The sequence below is a fragment of the Brienomyrus brachyistius genome, chromosome 12 (assembly GCF_023856365.1).
Source record: "Brienomyrus brachyistius isolate T26 chromosome 12, BBRACH_0.4, whole genome shotgun sequence".
Classification (NCBI taxonomy): Eukaryota; Metazoa; Chordata; class Actinopteri; order Osteoglossiformes; family Mormyridae; genus Brienomyrus; species Brienomyrus brachyistius.
In genome coordinates, this window is record NC_064544.1 from 4,700,055 (window position 1) to 4,719,353 (window position 19,299).

A 19,299-nucleotide genomic window follows, 5' to 3' on the forward strand; every position below is an offset into this window, starting at 1 on the left:
TTTCCCCACACGAGAAACGTGTGACCTCGAGTTTTAAAAGCGGCGGATGTTGGAGACCTTCGGCGACCGTTACCTTGGTGAACGTGGGCTTGCCGTGCTGAGTGACCATGGTGCAGTGATCGCAGTCCACTGTGATGCACGAGTTGTGGAAGGACTCCTTCGAGTGTTTGAGGACGTAGTGCAGGTCGGTGACGCCGCCCTCGAACACCGTGCTGAAATAGCGAGGGATCAGCGTCCTTCCGATGGCTGCGAGACACAGGAAAAAATAACGGGAACGGCCGTCGGATTGGGAATCAGCATCACCAAGGTGGCACCCGGGGACAGGTGAGGGGTTTGGTGCTTTTCCAAAGATCACTGCTTCTCGACCCACGTTCTTACGCAAAGTGTAAGGAAATCTAAAGACCACGGGCAGGTCTTAGAAAGGCTTTGATTGGAACTGCAATCCTCAAGCAAGGGTGGATTGAAGTCTCAAAGGTCTTTGTCGATCCCCTGAGACGACAGTAAGTGCTGCATGTCCTACAGCTCAGGATGATATGGTCCAGGGGAGGAAAAACCAAGACTGTATGAAGTATCTGAGTTTCTAGCCTACGGTGATGAAATGTTGGGGCTTCGTCTTTTTGATCTCACAGTCTAGACCCATATTCTCATGCTTATTAGCTGAATGCTAAGAGGTGCTGCATGACTACATAGTAAATCAGCTACAATATGCTGCTGGTCTGCACCCAGAAGGACAATTACACGCTTATTATATTGTTATATTGTGTAAATATTGCTCTTTAACAGGTAATAATTATAGAGCTCGCTTAGTGCAACACAGATTAATATATCTGACCCACCGATAATTAGTAATTATAAGAAGATAAAAACTCATATGAATGTTTATGAGTGATACAGTTACGCTGATGTACATCCCTCCACCCACTTATTTTCTGTAGGATTTCGCCAGCAGAGGGCGGCAGTGAGCCTGCAGCCAGTGCCAGGAAGCACAGGGGCATGGGGTCGCAGCACGCCGCTGGGTCACAAACTCACACACTACGGGCACTTTAGAGACACCATGTTACCTAACTGCAAGTCTGTGGTCTGCAACGGGAATCCCAGACGATACAAGGAACAGGCGGACCTGCGGGCGGGAATCGAACCCACAGCTCTGGGTTCTAAGCCTGCATACCAGTGCAGCCCAGCTGCCCCGCGACACAAAGTCCCCCCCAGACCCCTCCATGGTCCGGGTTTTCCCCCTTTTGCCAGAGTACAGCGCTGCAAGGGCAAAGCTGCCGTGACTGCTTTATGTAGAGCTGATGAACTCTGGTACCAGTAACTGAACACGCAGGCTGACGGACCCGGTGGGGGGGGGCTCCGCGGAATAAATGGGCCGCCGCTCTGGAGAGGGAGCCGCATTTACAGCAGCACACCTGACAGCCGCTCTGGAAGCTTCCGGAAGCCACGCATGGCGGGTTGCCGGCAAACGGACTGGAAAATCACTACAGCGGGGGCAGAGGTAAGCGGGGCGGGTGCGTCAATCCCACGCCCGTTACCTTCTGAGGGGCGAGCCGCGGTCCCCCTAAATATTTATCGAGATGGTAAACAGCCGCAGCGAGTCATACATATTAATGCTGCTCTCCAGACTCAGGGGTCACATGCTAATAAGAGCGAATCCCACCAGTTGGTGTTCGGGACTCGTTCCATCCAAAAACGTCTTTAGATTTCATTGTATGTTTGCTCTTTTTGATGCAAATATATTGGCTCCTCCATCAGTACAGAATTTGCATTTATTATCAAATCTGAATTTGTGTTCGTTCCAGTAGTTCAGGACATCATCTCCATGTACATTTTCTCCACTTTTTTTTAATACATGAACTGGCCCCTGAAATATACGCTGACAACCAGCTATAAAAATATGTGCAGTAAGTACCATTACGATGATTACAAATGACCAACTGTGCATTTTTTTTTCAATATTTCCCCCGACAGAATCTGCATGAAGTTGACCCATATCTCAGGCCTCATTATACTACAGTAAACAGAAAAAAACATTTAAAAATCGTCTTAAAACCTAAAATCTGACTATGTTTCCGGGATTCCCGGCAAGGTTTTCCCTGCTGTTTTATTTGGAATGCAGACCAAGGGCCGGCTTGGCGCCGGGGACGCTCAGCTAGGAGACGGCATCGTCGCCTGCGCGTCTCGCTGAACAATGAGCACAGCGTACACGCGCGATGCACAACTGACGAACACCGCGTTAATTAGCTGCGTTAATTTATGCTGCTCTCTGGGAGTGCAGCCAGCGGTCGGAGACGGAAGAGTGTGAAATTTGACACGAGTTACCGCCAGCGATAGCGGCCTGTGGGAGGCCGACGGGGGGGGCGGTGTCGGAACTGCAGGAAGGGGGACTACCTTCCCTAGCACTCTGTCACTGACTAGGACCCTAAAGCATTCCGAATGACTGCTGAGGAACGTCTCTCCCAGATGTGGTCGGTGGGATGCAGGATGCAAGAATTGGGGCTCATGAAGGAAGGATCCAGAACGATATAGAGAACCCGCATGCAGGGAAGGTGCTGGGTTCCGTCTGGGGTCGATTCTCCAGTGACACTGTCTGTACTTTAGGGACAAGCAGGGATAGATTCTGGTAACCTGGGCCTGGTTTCTGAACATGGGGTTAGGGGGGTGGGGGGATGTAGTGGGAAATTTTCTTGGGTAAAAACCACATTTACAGTTTTACACGTTTCTCTGAAGCTATAGAAACATAGATCTGTACCTGGACTTGGGAAGTGTCAGTGTATCGCCGCTGGGGACGTCTAGGAAGAGGATTAGCATCTGCCCCCTCGCCTCTTTGCCGCGCCCGGGTCCGCCCCCTCGCCTCTTTGCCGCGCCCGGGTCCGCCCCGTCGCCCGTTTGCCGCGCCCGGGACCGCCCCCTCGCCTGTTTGCCGCGCCCGGGTCCGCCCCCTCGCCTCTTTGCCGCGCCCGGGTCCGCCCCGTCGCCTCTTTGCCGCGCCCGGGTCCGCCCCCTCGCCTCTTTGCCGCGCCCGGGACCGCCCCCTCGCCTCTTTGCCGCGCCCGGGTCCGCCCCCTCGCCTCTTTGCCGCGCCCGGGTCCGCCCCCTCGCCTCTTTGCCGCGCCCGGGTCCGCCCCCTCGCCTCTTTGCCGCGCCCGGGTCCGCCCCCTCGCCTCTTTGCCGCGCCCGGGACCGCCCCCTCGCCTCTTTGCCGCGCCCGGGTCCGCCCCCTCGCCTCTTTGCCGCGCCCGGGTCCGCCCCGTAGCCTCTTTGCCGCGCCCGGGACCGCCCCCTCGCCTCTTTGCCGCGCCCGGGTCCGCCCCGTAGCCTCTTTGCCGCGCCCGGGACCGCCCCCTCGCCTCTTTGCCGCGCCCGGGACCGCCCCCTCGCCTCTTTGCCGCGCCCGGGTCCGCCCCCTCGCCTCTTTGCCGCGCCCGGGTCCGCCCCGTCGCCTCTTTGCCGCGCCCGGGTCCGCCCCGTCGCCTCTTTGCCGCGCCCGGGACCGCCCCCGTAGCCTCTTTGCCGCGCCCGGGTCCGCCCCCGTAGCCTCTTTGCCGCGCCCGGGTCCGCCCCGTCGCCTCTTTGCCGCGCCCGGGACCGCCCCCTCGCCCGTTTGCCGCGCCCGGGACCGCCCCCCTCGCCTCTTTGCCGCGCCCGGGACCGCCCCCTCGCCTCTTTGCCGCGCCCGGGTCCGCCCCCTCGCCTCTTTGCCGCGCCCGGGTCCGCCCCCTCGCCTCTTTGCCGCGCCCGGGTCCGCCCCCTCGCCTCTTTGCCGCGCCCGGGTCCGCCCCCTCGCCTCTTTGCCGCGCCCGGGTCCGCCCCGTCGCCTCTTTGCCGCGCCCGGGACCGCCCCCTCGCCTCTTTGCCGCGCCCGGGTCCGCCCCGTCGCCTCTTTGCCGCGCCCGGGTCCGCCCCCTCGCCTCTTTGCCGCGCCCGGGACCGCCCCCTCGCCTCTTTGCCGCGCCCGGGACCGCCCCCTCGCCTCTTTGCCGCGCCCGGGACCGCCCCCTCGCCTCTTTACCGCGCCCGGGTCCGCCCCCTCGCCTCTTTGCCGCGCCCGGGTCCGCCCCGTAGCCTCTTTGCCGCGCCCGGGTCCGCCCCGTAGCCTCTTTGCCGCGCCCGGGTCCGCCCCGTCGCCTCTTTGCCGCGCCCGGGTACGCCCCGTCGCCTCTTTGCCGCGCCCGGGACCGCCCCGTCGCCCGTTTGCCGCACCTGGGACCGCCCCCTCGCCTCTTTACCGCACCTGGGTCCGCCCCCTCGCCTCTTTGCCGCGCCCGGGTCCGCCCCGTAGCCTCTTTGCCGCGCCCGGGTCTGCCCCCTCGCCTCTTTGCCGCGCCTGGGACTGCCCCGTCGCCCGTTTGCCGCACCTGGGACCGCCCCCTCGCCTCTTTACCGCACCTGGGTCCGCCCCCTCGCCTCTTTGCCGCGCCCGGGTCCGCCCCGTAGCCTCTTTGCCGCGCCCGGGTCTGCCCCCTCGCCTCTTTGCCGCGCCTGGGACCCCGTTGTCACAGATTTAGGGAGGAACCCATACCCTGCATCTCTGAAGGCAAAATATCCGGGTTTGGAAAGCGGAGTGGCATGAACCCGCCACGACGCACCGCTTTGTGTCAGCAGTGAAGCGGTTCTGTCCCTGAAGGTATCTGGAACCCACACCAGTGTGACGGAAGCAAGCCGGGGGGGTTCAAACTGTGCAACACGAGGAATTACAGGCACCGGCGATTCCCTGATATGAAGTGCAGCGGACCAGAGACTGAGGTGGACTTTAAAAATAAAATAAACATTCCGTGCAGACCTGAGACACAGTCCACGTTAAGTGAATGGATGGATGAATGGATAGATGGATGAATGGATGGATTCATCAGATCGATCGATCTGATGAAAACCTGTCATTTTGACCTTGTGTTGATATTTTTTGGGGAAACTGCAATTTTATATATAAAAAATACATGAATGCAACTGAAAAATGTCAAAAGAATTGTATTTTGTTTGTTTGCTTATGGTTAAGGTGAGGGCTGGGTAGGGGTTAAGGTGGTCATTGGGATTAGGGTTTTGCCCATAGAAATTAATGCAGAGTCCCCACAAAGATATAGATACGTAATGTTTGTGTGTTTCACTGGGTGGATGGATGGACAGATGGATGGAGCCCTAAAAACTGGAGCCTTAAGTGTCACCATGGCAGTGGTGTCCAGATGGTGAGAGACCTTACAGGGTTCCTTACAGAGGTGCTCCTTAAGGCTGCCCATCTACAGATGTGTCCCGTCAGAGTACAGCTGCTGACGTAAGGGCCTGCTGTTCACGTCGATCCCTTTCCTCAATTCGACAGTACAGTTTTAGCAGAGTAACTTACGAAAAAGGGAACAGCACAAAAAAATCTGCATCTGGCCAGTGCAATAAATATGGACACATTTCAGTGGAACAGCAGAACAGGGGCCGCAAATGAACCGACTGTCATTGTCCAGGACCAATAAAATGCTTTTAGAAGGAACATCTTCCGCTGTACCAGCAGTTTTCTGCACTTATTGGCCAAAAGAGGCAAAATGTGTCGCTGTGAGGTCAAGCGAAGCCAAGTTAAAAAATGGAACGACTCATTACGCTGTAAAGGATTCAATGGCGTTTTGCTTACCCCGTATTTTAAAAAAAAATCGCTGCAGGTTTGTAATTTTAGCATTTTTCCTACACTGTACAGTGCGAAAAAAGAACGTAAATAAGTTATTACGTATTTAGGGGTAAATCTGTATCATTACTTTCAAATAGACTAGAGAGTTAGTAGACAGAGTGAATCAACAGGCTGGTGCTTACAAACTATACCAAGGACAAACCAACCTATAATACCAGTTACTCTATATCCCCAGGCCATACTCAGCCATCAGCGTAGTACAGAGTAGTAACATTACTCAAAAAAAAACCATGCTCCAGGAAAGCATGTAGATCTGTTACGTCAAAATAAAAAGATTCTGGGATTCAGCACCCGAGGTCCGGCGCCATGAGGCGAGAGGGAACCACTTCCAGAACCGGCTTTCCCCAGGAATTTCTGCTGGGCACATGTGTGGCGGAGTGAGACTTTCCATCGAGAGAATCCCACAGCAAGAAAGCCACCCAGCGTGCGGGTAATGATGTCTCCAGGGAGCCCCCCCCCCCCCGCCCCCCTGCCCCCGCACGCAGCCAGCTTGTACCTCACAAACTGGGGCTCGTAAAGACACTCTACTCCCCATTCAGCTCACATTTGCTATCTGACAATTACGGAGTTAAGTGCCCAGCAGTGTGCTTAGTCTCTGGGAGGGTGATAAAAACGCCCCATATTACAGACCCATTGCACTTATTCTGAAGAACGAAATAATGGTAAATAAACTTTTTGGGAGTTAGAGATATTTCCCAAATTGGCTTGGCCCTGTGCCAGTGTCTGCCAGTTAACTGGCTCTCATTATTGTGCCGATGTGCCGTCAGACCTCGAGGGCTGTGCGTCGCGTTCCCACCCCCTGCCCAGTGCTCCGTTTTCCTCCCAATAGTGTGACTCGCACCCACAATCCCAAGATTTCCAGTTGAGACGATTGGGCATCTCCAGGCCGCCCTCTGCGTCTCCCTGAGGCTGCACTCCACCTCTCAGTCAAGCTTTCTGGGAGGGAATCCAGGGGCTCGGGGCTGGGGTACACCCTGGATGGGATGCCGGTCCATCACGGGGCACGGGGCTGGGGTACACCCTGGATGGGATGCCGGTCCATCACAGGGCTCGGGGCTGGGGTACACCCTGGATGGGATGCCGGTCCATCACAGGGCACGGGGCTGGGGTACACCCTGGATGGGATGCCGGTCCATCACAGGGCACGGGGCTGGGGTACACCCTGGATGGGATGCCGGTCCATCACGGGGCACGGGGCTGGGGTACACCCTGGATGGGATGCCGGTCCATCACAGGGCTCGGGGCTGGGGTACACCCTGGATGGGATGCCGGTCCATCACAGGGCACGGGGCTGGGGTACACCCTGGATGGGATGCCGGTCCATCACAGGGCTCGGGGCTGGGGTACACCCTGGATGGGATGCCGGTCCATCACAGGGCACGGGGCTGGGGTACACCCTGGATGGGATGCCGGTCCATCACAGGGCACGGGGCTGGGGTACACCCTGGATGGGATGCCGGTCCATCACGGGGCACGGGGCTGGGGTACACCCTGGATGGGATGCCGGTCCATCACAGGGCTCGGGGCTGGGGTACACCCTGGACGGGATGGCGGTCCATCACAGGGCTCGGGGCTGGGGTACACCCTGGACGGGATGGCGGTCCATCACAGGGCTCGGGGCTGGGGTACACCCTGGATGGGATGCCGGTCCATCACGGGGCACGGGGCTGGGGTACACCCTGGATGGGATGCCGGTCCATCACAGGGCTCGGGGCTGGGGTACACCCTGGACGGGATGCCGGTCCACCACAGGGCACGGGGCTGGGGTACACCCTGCCTTACTTTTGGGATTGCATTCACAGGTCTTTGTGGGGACCTGAAATCCCCACAACTTAAAAAAACAGGTTTTTATTACATTATGAGGGAACAATTGGACCCACAATGTAATATAAACATAATCCAAGCAGACACACACACACACACACACACACACACACACAGAACAGCAGAAACTCTGACACCAACAAGGCTAACAACAGTGTATATTGTTGACCTAACGAGCATTACCATCCAGCGTGACTGAATGTTTGGTCATTCAGAGATTAATATGTGCACTATTTACATTTTTAGCTTCTCTATCGAGCCATTAGTAAGAAAGATTACGGCACCCAAAGCTATCAAATTAGCATAAGCATTAGCATTTTTCATCTAAATTAGTCTCCAGTATTTCTTTCCATAAATGCCTTAGACAATTTTAGTAACTGGATGGGCTGGTTAAGCCTAGGATGTCTAGTCCCTCTGCACAGGAACCTTCTAGATGCTCAGCACGGAACTCAAATGCTAAATGGCGTAGCACTAGGGCACAATTATACACCCCATTTAAAAATTAAAAATAAAAAGCAATAAATCTGCTTCACAAACCAACGTAATGCATGATTTCTAAGCAGCGAATAGCTACTAAAATAACTGACCCTAATGGCCAGAGGGGGACAAATTAAAACTCTGTTTATCAAATCGGGACAGATGAACCGGTAAGTTAGCGAGCGGGCTGAGCAAGTCCAGGCTGCCCGTGACGTGGATGAGAGCCCTACGGAGAGCCGCACCATAACATCCAAACTCAGACATTAATAAATTACTATTGCTCTCTAAAGACTTTGGCTGCTAAGGGTCAGTCCAGGGCTGCGGTGTGGATGTTCTTAACCGGAAATGAAGGATTCATGAAGCTTCCGGCGTGACAGAAATGCAGCTCGGTGTACGACCGCAGATGGCGAGCTCGGTCGAGCAGCCGGACCCGGTCATGTCCCAAACGCGAGCTCGGTTCTGGGGTCTGGCTGGAAATGTATCCATTTTTAACTCTTTATTCAGCCTTATATTCTACTGGGCAGTTTCACATTTACTGCTTTTTCGAGGGTTTTGTAGCTGGGCTATTCCTGGACCCTCCTGAACACCAGGGATGATGTTCAGTGGGCTAGGTGGTGCAGTGGTTAGGGTGAGGGGGTGGCTAGTTGGACTTGCTAAATTGCCCATAGGTGTGCATGTGTGAGTGAATGGTGAGTGAGTGTGTCCTGCGATGGGCTGGCCCCCCATCCTGGGTTGTTCCCTGCCTTGTGCCCATTGCTTCCGGGATAGGCTCCGGACCCCCCGTGACCCAGTAGGATAAGCGGTTTGGAAGATGGATGGATGGATGGATGGATAATACAGCAAACCGTGTTGAAACAACCAACAATATCACAAACAGCCCAAAAAAGTAAAATGTGAAAAACTGCTGGCCGGCCAGAGTCACTAAACACAGAGGCGGAGCTACTGGCACAGGTGGGAACACATGAGAGTGATAAATGTTCATCTGGACGCTTAATTAATTTGCCGATTCTGCTTGAGGCGCTGGAGTCCTCAGTTTTCCGTCTGTAGCTCGGTAATTAATATGAAACCGTACAACAGAGCGGCTTAATAGCTTCTAACCGTTAGCGCGGATTGTGACGCCGCCGCTCGGCCTTCTGGAAGCTTCTGTTTATGTTTCCTGGTGTTCCTGGTGGGGGGGGGATGCTGACAGGAGCCCAACCTTCCTCGTGATGGGGAGGAGAGGATCGCCATGGAAGCTGCTTTCTGATCTAATCCAGTTCCACGTCGGCCCGCGACCAGGCTAAGAAACCGTAGGTCGCAGGTCACGTGACACCCTGACCGTGAGAAACGGCCCCTCCCACGTCCCTCAGCTGCCCCGTTTTCTTATTCTTCTCATACTGGAGTTTTTGCTTCCTCTCCTCCACCGCCTTCTGACGTTCATTCTTTCCCTTCTCCCTCTCTCCTGCACCAGTTTATAAATTATGAATTGCCACACACTCTTGTAAGGTACCTAGGGGTGATTGTTAACGGTGCTATATACAAATAAGTAGAATTTAATTGTACTGGTAGAATCTGAAGTGAAATATAAATCGTGATGTTCCTGAGACTATGCATAAATAAAGGCTGACAAATTAAAATGGGGGAGTACATGCCTGTCTATGCGTGTCTACATGCCTGTTTACACATGTTTACATGTCTGTCTACACATGTCTATATGACTGTTTACACGTCTACATACCTGTCTATGCGTGTCTACATGCCTGTTTACACATGTTTACGTGTCTGTCTACACGTGTCTATATGACTGTTTACACGTCTACATACCTGTCTATGCGTGTCTACATGCCTGTTTACATGTTTCCACATGTGTCTACATATCTGTGTACAAGTATGCACATGCCTGTGTACACCTCCTTGCAGCTTAACCCCGTAGGTACACCTCCTTGCGGCCTAACCCCGTAGGTACCCCTCCTTACGGCCTAACCCCGTAGGTACCCCTCCTTACGGCCTAACCCCGTAGGTACACCTCCTTACGGCCTAACCCCGTAGGTACACCTCCTTGCGGCCTAACCCCGTAGGTACACCTCCTTACGGCCTAACCCCGTAGGTACACCTCCTTACGGCCTAACCCCGTAGGTACACCTCCTTGCGGCCTAACTCCGTAGGTACACCTCCTTACGGCCTAACCCCGTAGGTACACCTCCTTACGGCCTAACCCCATAGGTACACCTAACTACAGCTTAAAGTCACGCTCTTATCTGCAGGCCACAGCTTGGCTGCCTGCCAGCGAGAGAGGAGATAAATGCGAAGGCGTGGGGAGTTGGGGGGCAGCCTGGAGATGGGGGCAGGGGATGGGCACACAGGCACCGCTTTGGGCTGGGTAAAATCCCCAGGATGCAGCTGGGCACAAGCGTACAGGCAGAATCCAGGTGACAGAATATAACAGCAAACTGCTGTGGAAGCGAAGGACTGACCTCAGCTAAATGACAACAAAGGCACCATTGAATGCAGAGCTGAAGGAGGGATTTCTCACTCATTTTGGAGATACCTTCATGACACGCACACATTCTGATCTCTACATGGTTGATATCAGAACTCAAAGGCCAAAAATTCAGGTCACAGATCATTGCAGCTGTTTTCCAGGGAGTATAACATTTATTAGATGCATTTATCCAAAGCAACATACAACTGAGAAAGCAGGCAGTTAAGGGCCTTACTGAAGGGCTCCGTGGTGGAATCACTCAGCTGACTCCTGGCCTACATGCCACGGAGCATCTCGATCATTAACCTTCCTGTTTTACCTGAGCTGTTCCATGACCGAATGCGAGGGCCCAAGCCGCGCAGGAGATGCGGTTCAGGATCTTTCGCATTTTAACGGCGTCTGTCCGCATGCACTGTCACAGCTGCACATCATTAATACCATCAGCTCCCCACAGTCGATTAGCTGTGAAATTATTTTGCATTGAACTTTTACTTATCTAGATATTTACCTGCTTAATTATTCAAGATCCAAGAGAATCAGATAAATGGAAATGTGTCCATTTAAGGGCTTTGTATACAATTATATATCTGTTATTGCAGATATATTTTTGCAACTTCTGCATTACTGCTAGACAATTACAGCACACCCACAAATAACTGGTTTGCTGTTGGTAGTCATTCAGGAGGTCACAGAATAGCAGTTAATTAAAATAAATGGCGGAATGAAAACCAGCGAACCTGTCAAGCTGGGAAGGTTGGGAATTTGGAGTAGAAGTATGCAGCCTGCGAGGTTAATTATGCTGAGCCTGACGCCCAAGAGCAAACCGGCAGGAATAAGGCACCCGCCACAGCACTGGCAGGGCACAGAGATGTCTGCGTGCCTGTGACCACTGCGAGGGGCGCGGGGAGATAGCATGTCACGCCTGAGTGAACTAAACGCGACAAATAAAAAAGAATAAAGAATCATAAAGATCCATTTTCATTTCTGTAACAAAGTATAAATGGGAAGAACTGAAGGTGAAATGTTTAAGAGAACGCATGCGTTTATCGTTATATTAATATATGCATCATTTTCTGATTATTGCACTTAAATAGCAAACTGGACAGGAAACCCATAAACAGCTACATTATATTATAATAAAAAAGGACAGTGAAGACGTCATTAAACGTCTCGCCCGAGTTTATGGGTAGTCAAATGGGGGAAACTGAGATACTTCACTGAAAAGGCCGGTTCCGAAGTGATTTGGCCCCTCATTTGCTTATATCAGCCCCGCCCACATTGTTATGATTGGCTGAGGACATCCCCGGGCTTCACAGGAACTTGCATCATCGTTCATCTGCATAACGATGACAGACCGACTCATTGAGGAAACACTGCAGCCTCGAAATGCCTCCACCAGATGAACGCTAGCAGCTAATCTCAATCGCTGCAGGGATTCACACCCAAAGATCTCCATCCACCTTTACGGTGTCCTACCAAAGGGACAACAGACGGGCCTAAACCCACACCAACCTGTGAGATGTATTCATTCCCTGAGCTGTGTCCCTTTGGGGGGGGGGGGGGCTTCCCCCGCCGCCCTGCCCTACCTCAGAAGATGGTAGTTAGCTCGTTAGCAGAAGGTGCTGCTTCAGCCTGTCCTACATAAGGCACATTAATTTAATATTTAGTGTTGTGACTGTTTGTGAACAATAGGGGGCGCACACAGATGCATGTCTGACCGCTGGTAAACAGCGTCCTTGCTTGGTATCACCGTCATTGACAGGAATAAGTAAGTGTAACCCTGTGAATGGCAAATTGCGGGAGACGCGATTAATCTCAGCTGACAGCAAGCGCCGGGGGGGGCGGGGTGGTGGGTGCATGAAACGAATCGAGGGCAAAAACCTAACGAGCGAGACTAATAATTCACGAGCTGTAATGCGCAAACATAAGTACCTATAATCGACTCACGCTGAATGGCACAATGTAGCGCTTTCAGGAGAAAAGCAAACTTTTCCCGAGACTTTTACCGTGAAGTATCATTTATGCTATTTTTGTTTGTTTAACTTGCAGCTATCGCAAGGACACGATTGATCAGACGTGAACTTTACACTAGACTGAGACACTGGTAATGATCACTGTGCATTTCAAACTTTCATTACTGCTGCTCCCTGCCCAGGATATAAGTGGTCACAAGACGGAAGCCTGTGTGGATTACTGTCCCTATAATCGTCACCTCTGTGGCAACAAGCAGCTAGCAGAATGAACAGAATAACAGCATCACCCCCCCAAAAGAGTCTCATCTATTGACACAGACGCTACAGGTGTCTGGATACTTGCTGGACATCGTTCCTGCACAGGAAACACCAACATTTGCTGGAAATCACTCTCTCTGTTATTCACTCCAGAATCTGCCATTGTGGGTGTAACAGTGACTCTCCTAAAGCTGCAACATTCGTACCCCAGCTGTTCCTCTCACGTTTTCCTAAAGGTCCCTAAAAGTCACAGAGCACCGTGTCCAGCTTAGGACCAGGCCAGGTCCCCTCGGATAAATGTACGCCGCTTAGAAACCCAGACTAAACAATTATGGGATGGATACTCAGTGTCAGAAAAGACCGGCTAATTAGTCCCGTGGTCCCGCAGGCTGCCATACCTAAATATGAGGCGTTCTATGGTTTCTGAAGTTTCAGCTGCACAGTAAGCTTACGGAGGCGAAAAAACCACATGCCCTACCCTCCCAGAAGCGTATTTGACTGTTAGACACGCTTGAATCAAGATGAAATACTATCACTGAGTCATTCTACAATTTAGTCCATTCTGGCACATAAATGGGACATTTAAGGCGTAAGTGAAGGGCTTAGTGGATATGGAACCAATCACAGAAGTAGGAAACTGACAGACAAAAAAACACTTCAGAACTGTCTGCCATATTAAGGGTATTACGGCAATACTGAGGGAATTAAGGTCCAGACAAAGGGTAAGAACAGTCAGGGAGGAGCAGTAGGGGAACAGGCTCATTAAAATAAAGCTGTGAGAGAAAAAGGCTGGTTAACCAGCACTAATCCCGCACTCTTTATTTAACTAGTCTCCACCACAGACGTCACCTCATGCACTAATGCTGGTCCTAAGGGCCCAGTTACAATGATTCTAGACTTAATTTAGAATTTTAGAATTAATTTAGCATCCTGTTTTACTAGTCAGGTTATTTTTTGTCCAAACCTGCCCGCCCTTCACCCAAGCCACACTAGAGACCCACAAACTTCCGGATACTGCAGTGGGGCAGGTGGGACGGTCGGGCACTGCAGAGGGGTAGGTGGGAAAGCCAGGCACTGCAGAGGGGCAGGTGGGAGGGCCGGACACTACGGAGGGGCAGGTGGGACGGACGGTCACTTTCTCTGCTATTTTGCTCACAGTTGCCTGTTTATGATGAATTCACATAGATGGCTGTGTTTGCTTAATCTCACCAGGCATGGACCTTACACAACATGCAATCACGCAAAACAATTAGGAAAAGTCCCCACAACATCAAAATAATAAGTTTTTATCAGTGTGGGGACATTTGGTCCCCACAATGTAATGTATACCTGGACCACACACACACACGCACACACACATCTGATGGCGGCGCAGTGTAAATTGCTAGCTGTGAGACTGTGGCCCAGTGCCATTTCCAAAACTGAACTACAGTTATGGTGCACTGTACACTGTAAAATACCAGTGATGCAAAATACCAGTGTTTGTAAAATATCAGTGCTACATCCCATGTTTACTGGCTTAGTGGAATGACAAAGAAGAAGAAAACAAACGACGCACATAAGTGTTTGTCTGGTGAGAAATATAAAGTGCAGCTTCTCATCATCTCTATGCCGCCTATCACAGAAAATTCCGGGGTATTTATTGCTGCTGTGTTTCGCTGTTATGTCACTTTAACTGTGCTGCTGGCCAGCGCCCAACAAAGAATCCTAAACAGCAGGGAACATGCAGGGATGGAGCCATTGTGGGAAGGTGGGGCGAAGGGAGCGACATTACTGTATCTCTTTGGTCCATCTTCCAGGCAGAATGACAGTGTCAATGTGGCGTCATCCTCGAAGAACTCCGTGGAAAAGGCGTCCCACCAAAGGCTGTCACTTTCCTGAAACAACAACAGGAATGACGGGTGAGGAAGTGAGGAAGACGGGCAACGGGGAATGACGGGCGAGGAAGACGGGCAACGGGGAATGACGGGCGAGGAAGACGGGCAACGGGGAATGACGGGCGAGGAAGACGGGCAACGGGGAATGACGGGCGAGGAAGACGGGCAACGGGGAATGACGGGCGAGGAAGACGGGCAACGGGGAATGAAGGGCGAGGAAGACGGGCAACGGGGAATGACGGGTGAGGAAGACGGGCAACGGGGAATGACGGGCGAGGAAGACGGGCAACGGGGAATGACGGGCGAGGAAGACGGGCAACGGGGAATGAAGGGCGAGGAAGACGGGCAACGGGGAATGACGGGCGAGGAAGACGGGCAACGGGGAATGACGGGCGAGGAAGACGGGCAACGGGGAATGACGGGCGAGGAAGACGGGCAACGGGGAATGACGGGCGAGGAAGACGGGCAACGGGGAATGACGGGCGAGGAAGACGGGCAACGGGGAATGACGGGCGAGGAAGACGGGCAATGGGGAATGACGGGCGAGGAAGACGGGCAACGGGGAATGAAGGGCGAGGAAGACGGGCAACGGGGAATGACGGGCGAGGAAGACGGGCAACGGGGAATGACGGGCGAGGAAGACGGGCAACGGGGAATGACGGGCGAGGAAGACGGGCAACGGGGAATGACGGGCGAGGAAGACGGGCAACGGGGAATGACGGTAGAGGAAGACGGGCAACGGGGAATGACGGGCGAGGAAGACGGGCAACGGGGAATGACGGGCGAGGAAGACGGGCAACGGGGAATGACGGGCGAGGAAGACGGGCAACGGGGAATGACGGGCGAGGAAGACGGGCAACGGGGAATGACGGGCGAGGAAGACGGGCAACGGGGAATGAAGGGCGAGGAAGACGGGCAACGGGGAATGACGGGCGAGGAAGACGGGCAACGGGGAATGACGGGCGAGGAAGACGGGCAACGGGGAATGACGGGCGAGGAAGACGGGCAACGGGGAATGACGGGCGAGGAAGACGGGCAACGGGGAATGACGGGCGAGGAAGACGGGCAACGGGGAATGAAGGGCGAGGAAGACGGGCAACGGGGAATGACGGGCGAGGAAGACGGGCAACGGGGAATGACGGGCGAGGAAGACGGGCAACGGGAAATGACGGGTGAGGAAGACGGGCAACGGGGAATGACGGGTGAGGAAGACGGGCAACGGGGAATGACTTCCCCCGACGGCTTACATGATCAGATATGAAGTAAATTAACACAGACACTTCCCCAAAACACAAGATACAAAAGAGAGACAAAAATAAATATTTAATTATTTGTAAGAACGAAGAAAAAGCAACACTTTTTAATTAAAATCATAGTTTATTATAAATATTTATTATTCTTATCATATGGTAAATAAAGAATTACAATGCACTATCGATGATTTCAAGTCATCAATTATTTAATTAAACACTAATTAACTAGAGAATGGTGGTAAACAACGCAGACACGTTCCCCCCAGTGAGCCCACCTCCGCTGTGCTCTCCCAGCTTCCCCTGCCTCTCAGACTCCCCTGTGCCGTAAATCCCGAAGCCCTCTTTACCTTCGCTGCTTTGGTCTGCAGGCGCTCAGGCTGCCGTCAAACTACTGGCTACAAGCTGCACAGCAGATTCTTTATCACACATCACAAATGTATAAACATTCCCGCAGGCCGCTTCAGCTTAGCTGGTATTTGCAGCCTAAACCTGGTAAGTTCAACAATTAGGTGTGAATGTTAAACTAAAAACTTTTGGAAGAGACCAAGGTGTGGTTTTGTTCTTCAGTGGCAACAAATAGCAGGTAATGGACACTTTAAATCCTACAGTCTGACTACAGCTGGTGGCAGGACTGCACAGGCGTGACCAAAGTATGTCTGGTGCTTCCAGATCCTGGAGAGAGCAAAAATGTGGACTGTCTGCGGGTCCCCGAGGGCCTGGTTGGGAAGTACTGGCCCAATGGGTTGACTGGCACAGAGGGACACGCCTGGCAGGGAGATGTCGGTTCAGTCAGGCATACACCGATCATTCGGGATCAGCGCTCCCATAGCTAGCCTCGGAGCGCCAGCTTTCCCAGCCGTTTATGATCACCGCCACAGACGTGCGCACTGGCCCTTTAAGGAAGCCATCCTTACCACCTGCCTGATTACCTGTAAGACAGAGTGTGATTAACTAAGATATTATGAGGAAAGATCAAATAACACTAATACATTATGTTAGTTACTGTCAGTCCTCTTTTTAATTAAATTCGGAGACATACTGGTAATAGGCAAAACATGCAGGGAAGGGTTTTAGTATATCTGGGGCCCAACCTGAAAATGCCACTTTAGGGCCCCCCCATATCTTTCAAGCACTAAATACACAGCTAGCAAGCAGAGACAGAAAATCGTAGCTAGCTGGTTCTAAATAAGCAACAAGCTCATTTAATATTTAGTGCAGTGAGTGTTTGTTGCCAACAGGGGGCCTGCAAACCACAGGGGCCCCACACAAATGCATGGTGTGAGTGGGGATAAACATCAGTGCAGAGAGCATGTGAGAAGTTACTTGTGTGCCCCCGTTTCCAGGCTCCACAAACGACAACACGCGGATTACGTGGGACACCCCCAGACTGCATCCCTACACCAAGCCAAGTTAGGCTTGACAATAACTTGAGTGTCGTTTTGCTGTTATAATTACTTTGAAAATACACCGGGAGAAAGAAACAAAAAAAATCTCATTAAATCTCATTAAACTTAATAAATGCAAGACGACACACAACGGAAGTTCAGTTGGGCCTGGAAACACAACAAACATGATAAATTTCATTGTGTCCGAGAGGATTAAACAACAGACGATAAATACATTAGCGCTATAATCTCAAAGCTAAAACAATAACGGCGTAATTAGATTAAGCTAAATTCCCCTCTTGAACATTTTGTGGTGGTTGGAAAATGGTCAAGATTGATGAAAATTGTAAAGAGATCTTGAGAGTGCGGTGTAGCAAAACGGGGCTTAAATCAGAGTCAGAATTCTTTTCGTGTTCGCGTGATTGTGGATTCAGACGCGTCTCACGCACTGTGTCACCTGATAAACCGCATGGCCGCATGTTCGGTCGCTCAGCTGCACTACTTTCTCCTGTGTAATTACATTAAAAATACTTCCCGGTGAAATTATTAGTAATTAATTGCAAGGCAGATCATCAGGAAACAAGCTCTTGTGGCATCTTAATTACGATTAATTGCAGTAACCCTAAAAATCCTAAGTCCAATTATAATGAGTAACGGTGGTATTTAAGGAGTGATAAATAATGGTTATAAAGTGGGATTTGTTGTGTTTGTGTAATTAAGAACATCACTGGAGTCTGTTCCTTATTACTTATTAATTACAATGAAGCTCCTAACTTACTTCATTTACTATTTTTATTAGTATTTACAGTATAACAACACAAGAAGAGGATCAACGATGTTACTCCGGCTTGTTTAGCTACTGACACAAAACTTGAAACATCTCTCTAATTTAAACAGAGCAGTTTCTGGGAATTTACATTTCTGATCCGCACAAACATGTCGCATCAAAGAGCAAGCAATGGCACGGAGGGAGTCACCCGCTTCCGTCCAATAAAAAAGGGCCTTACAACGTCCGCGGCGCTCGGTCATGAACTACGGTGACAGTGATTGGAGGCTCCAGGCCTCCGAACAAACCCAGACGCGCAGCCAAGTATGTCTAATGGCAGAGAGCTGAGAAGCAGCGGGAAGGAGGCTCTGTGCAAACCAACGGACTCGCAGAGTCAATTAGCAAAGCTGCTATTTCTATCCACTTACAGATGCCTCAAGGATTTATTGAAAAACGGCACACGGCTGTTAAGAATTATCATTTGCGGTTGTGTTTGGGGGGGGGGTGTTGTGTTCCTGGATGTCCTCTCCCCCTGGCAGCCGGGCCACTGCACTGAAGTCTGGCCGACGTTTCTCGCTGTTGGCGCGGACCCAGAACAGACCACAATCTGCCTTTGAACAATCCCACGATGCCACTGCAGCGGCTGGTTTGTCTCCGTCTGACTGCCATGTAACCAAATACTCAACTCTACACTTATTTTACTAACCTGTCAATTACAATCATTACATTCCTCCATCCATCCATCCATCACTGTTCTGCTGTTGATGACTGTGCTTCCTTCAGTGCGGCTCACAACTGTACCTGGGCATTCACTGGAAACATTCACTTATGCCTAGCGGACTCCTTAAAAATTCTATATTTGTAACGTAATCTTTCCCTCATGTGTACATCGCTTTGGACGAAAGCATCTGCCAAATGAAATAAACATAAATGACCGTGGTGGGAGCAGGTGGGCCAATGGAAGCCAATAGGAGGGGTGTCTGCCCTGAAGCCACCGCCCACTGGGCCAATGGAAGCCAATAGGAGGGGCGTCTGCCCTGAGGCCACCGCCCACTGGGCCAATGGCAGCCAATAGGAGGGGTGTCTGCCCTGAGGCCACCGCCCACTGTGCCAATGGAAGCCAATGGGGGTATGTCTGTCTCAGGCCACCAACCACCGCGCCAATGACAGCCAGTACGGGGGGGGTGTCCTTTCAGTCACCACGGCCATGAGTGGGGTTGGGGGCACGGACTCAGGGTCCTCCCAAAAACTTCAGTCTCATATTGCTGTAATAATGTACGTCAATTTATAATGCAGTGTTATGGGGGTGATGTGGGGGTGCAGTGGATATAGCACTGTGCTATGGGGGCAGCATGGGGGT

General features: G+C 52.1%; 1 protein-coding gene across 5 annotated transcripts in view; it reads right to left on the minus strand.

Moving 5' to 3' along the window:
• LOC125705302 (LIM domain-binding protein 2-like) overlaps positions 1-19,299 on the minus strand; it is a 53,266-nt gene that overhangs the window by 23,547 nt on the left and 10,420 nt on the right. For all 5 annotated transcript variants that reach the window (XM_048971787.1, XM_048971785.1, XM_048971786.1 and 2 more), the window contains exons 2-3: positions 14,433-14,535; positions 74-246 (exon numbers count right to left, since the gene is read on the minus strand). In XM_048971787.1, coding sequence (XP_048827744.1) covers positions 74-246; positions 14,433-14,535 — 276 coding nt within the window. The remainder of the gene's footprint in view (positions 1-73; positions 247-14,432; positions 14,536-19,299) is intronic.